The sequence below is a fragment of the Zingiber officinale genome, chromosome 3B, assembly GCF_018446385.1.
Source record: "Zingiber officinale cultivar Zhangliang chromosome 3B, Zo_v1.1, whole genome shotgun sequence".
In the NCBI taxonomy this organism is placed as follows: domain Eukaryota; kingdom Viridiplantae; phylum Streptophyta; class Magnoliopsida; order Zingiberales; family Zingiberaceae; genus Zingiber; species Zingiber officinale.
Genome location: NC_055991.1, coordinates 38,728,054 through 38,731,310, shown reverse-complemented (window position 1 = coordinate 38,731,310; position 3,257 = coordinate 38,728,054). Strand labels below are relative to the sequence as shown.

At 41.8% G+C, this 3,257-nt stretch overlaps 1 protein-coding gene across 1 annotated transcript; it reads right to left on the bottom strand.

Annotated features, from left to right (window-relative positions):
* Positions 1 to 2,545: 2,545 nt before the first annotated feature.
* Positions 2,546 to 3,050, bottom strand: LOC122054819. The gene has a single exon (XM_042616248.1). The coding sequence runs from the start codon at positions 3,048 to 3,050 to the stop codon at positions 2,640 to 2,642; it is 411 nt and encodes a 136-aa protein (XP_042472182.1). The 3' UTR covers positions 2,546 to 2,639.
* Between the last annotated feature and the right edge of the window lie 207 nt (positions 3,051 to 3,257).

Here is a 3,257-nt window from a genome sequence, read left to right as displayed (position 1 = left end):
AGACCCAACTCCACATCCGACTCCCTTTTGCCTGCTCTTTCAGGTCACGACAACTCGAGCAGCGTTCCATCCGAGGGCATCCCCTGGGCCAGGGTACGTTATCGTACTCACTCTCCATTTATTTTATTATTCCAGTATTAATTTGTTATTTATATGTCCATTAGATCTGCCTCGAGACTCGGGGTACCAGGGACCGGGGGACCCGATCACTGACTGTAGGTAGCGTTGATTAAGAGACTTTTGAAGACTTGGTCAACATAGAAGTCATCTCAACATACTCTCCTCCAGGGGAAATTTTTAAAATAGATATAAACAGTAAAGTTATTACAAAAATAGGTAAAATTAAAACTTTTTACAAATATAGGTGAGAGGTGCTCATATCCGGGATTTAAATCCCGGTTCTTTTTTTTTTAATTTATTTTATTAAATTCCGGGATTTAAATCCCGGATATGATGAATATCCGGGATTTAAATCGCGGATATAAACAATTATTACGAATTTAAATTTTTTTACAAAATAAAACTTAAGCATGAAAAAAGCAATAAGATGTTCAAAAAATTTAAAAAAAATACCGGGATTTAAATTTTTTTACAAAATAAAACTTAAGCATGAAAAAAGCAATATGTTCAAAAAATTTAAAAAAAATACCGGGATTTAATTTTTTTTACAAAATAAAACTTAAGCATAAAAAAAGCAATATGTTCAAAAAATTAAAAAAAATTTACCGGGATTTAAATCCCGGTAATTCATCATATCCGGGATTTAAATCCCGGAATTTAAAAAGAACCGGGATTTAAATCCCGGATATGAGCACCTCTCACCTATATTTGTAAAAAGTTTTAATTTTACCTATTTTTGTAATAACTTTAGTGTTTATACTTATTTTAAAAATTTCCCCCCTCCTTCGGGACATCGTGACTCAATCAACATTCCATCCATTTCATTTGACGGTCCATCTGAATCAAATTTCAGACGGGATCAGATACCAAGAGAGTCCTTGCAGTCACTCATTCCCACCAGCAGAGTTGACCGGGTGACGCGCTAGGTCATGAGCTACATCACTCGGCTGTCCGACTACCATCTCTCCATCGTGGAGATCTTTGCCGAATGGCAGCCATCGCCCCCGCAGTCCGCTGCCTCCGACACGTCATCATCGGTATCCATCTCCGACACGGGATTCGCCGCACGGCTTGACAAGCTGTTGGAGGCGCTTCTCAGTCATCTCGAGCGGAAGGCTAATTTATACCGTGACGCTGCCTTTTCGAATCTATTCCTGGCGAACAACCTCCACTACGCAGTGAATTGAATGCGATCTTGCGGACTGCTGTGGGAGCAGCGGGCGGCGCAACACGCGGCGAAGGTCCGGCAGTACTTGACCAGATACGAGCGGATGGAAGTGCCCGTGAAGGAAGCGTCAACAGCTACGGAGGCGAGGGAGAGGATGCGGACGTTTACTGCGGCGCTCGACGAGGCACTGTCGCCCCAGGCGAGCTGAGTGGAGGCGGACGCCGGTATGATGGAGGATATCAGAGCGACGGTGCGAGACATGTTAGTCCTCGCTTACCGAGCGTTCTGCAACCGGTTGCGGGACGTGCCGGTTGGGCCTCAGCTCTCGCCGGACGAGGAATGGGATCGGCTCGGGCGTCTATTCTCTCAGTCCTCCGGTTCCGATGACTCTGTTCTCGATTCCAATCAGTCCGGCAAATAAAAAAAACACCAGCTAATTAGTGGCATTTTAAAGAATTAGTTGGATTCATTCCACCTAAGATCGTCTCCATGTCTATTGAATTGGTATTCAATCCCTATCGTCAAACCTATTGTTTATCCACCTCGATGATGCCGATGAGGAGAGGAAAGGTGCTGTGGGAATGATTTTTATTTACAAAATTAAAAAACATTTTGTTCTAAAGGCAACTCAAGAGCCTCATAATACACTTCAAATTTGTTGGAGCTACATTTTCAACTCTTTAATCGCTTCTGGTGCTTCCCTCTCACTACATTGAGAAACATCTAAAGTAGCAAAAAAAAAGAAGCAAGTATTAGAGTGTAAATAAGTCCTTAAGAATCAACAAATAACTCTCAATGGTCAATTTATTTGAGAAAATAGAAAATAATTCTAAGAAAAACTTTTTACAGCGAAAATATTATTATCAGTTACTTCATTAAAATTGGCAGGGAAGAGAATTACAATCAATCACAGATAGTTTAGTCAGAATCGATCACTTTACAATTGAAAAAATATGATACATATAATTTTTTTTATTTATAAAATTATGTCATATATTAAAAAAAATAATACATGTATCATTTTTAATTCATACAATTATATCATGTATAAAATTTTTTTTGATAGAGATATCTTTTATTATTTATAAAATTATGTCATATGTATTCACTTCTTTTAATAAACATGTAAAAAGAAATTATCTTTTCTTCTCTCAATAATTTTTTACCATAAATTTTTTTTTCCTTTTTCGTCAGTAATTCAGAACTAAAACATACCATATAGGTCGTAGAAGACCATGAGTCTGGTGTATCCTCCTATGTATATGTAATATTCTCTTCAAATTCCAAGAAAACTAAGACAATTTAATTCCAACTTAATCCCGCGATCGACTTTCGATCGCCATCGTCAACCTCAATCCGCCACTTCGACCTTCGTGCCGCAGAAGAGGAGGGAGCGAACCGCCATGCTGAGCTTCTTGCGCCCCTTATTGCTCCTCTCCATCTCCGCATGACGGCCGTCGGCGCTCCGGGCGGTGGAGAAGATCGGCGAGGAGGCGGCGCTGTCCTGGAGCTTCCGGACGCACCGTCGCGTCTTCTGCGCCACTGTCTCCTTCTTCGTGAAGGTGTAGCTCCGCAGGTAGAGCTGCCGGCACGAGTAGCTGTCGACGATGTCGGGCGACCGAGCTCCTCTGCTCTGCGCCGCCGCTACCGACTTGGCGAAGGCGATGTCGGAGTCCGGCCACTTGTATGGCACGCTATGGATGGACTTCAAGGGCTCCTGCTCGTCGACGCAGTGGAGAGACGAGCGACATCCGGAGATCATGGCTGGCGGCGCTGCTTCGTCGTCTTGGAATTTGTTGTTCCCAATTGAGTGGTATTTATAGGAAGGGAAGGATTCCTAGTGGTTTTAGGTAACCTCCGTTAAACTATGGAGTTTATGGAAACTTACAGCTGTCAAATTTTTCAAAGCAATTAATTTGTATTCAAACCATGATTTGATGGATAGCTTACTGAAACGCAGTGTAGATAG

Coding starts and splice junctions, on each gene's coding strand:
- LOC122054819 (XM_042616248.1), bottom strand. CDS start 3,050: ATGATCTCCGGATGTCGCTCGTCTCTCCACTGCGTCGACGAGCAGGAG.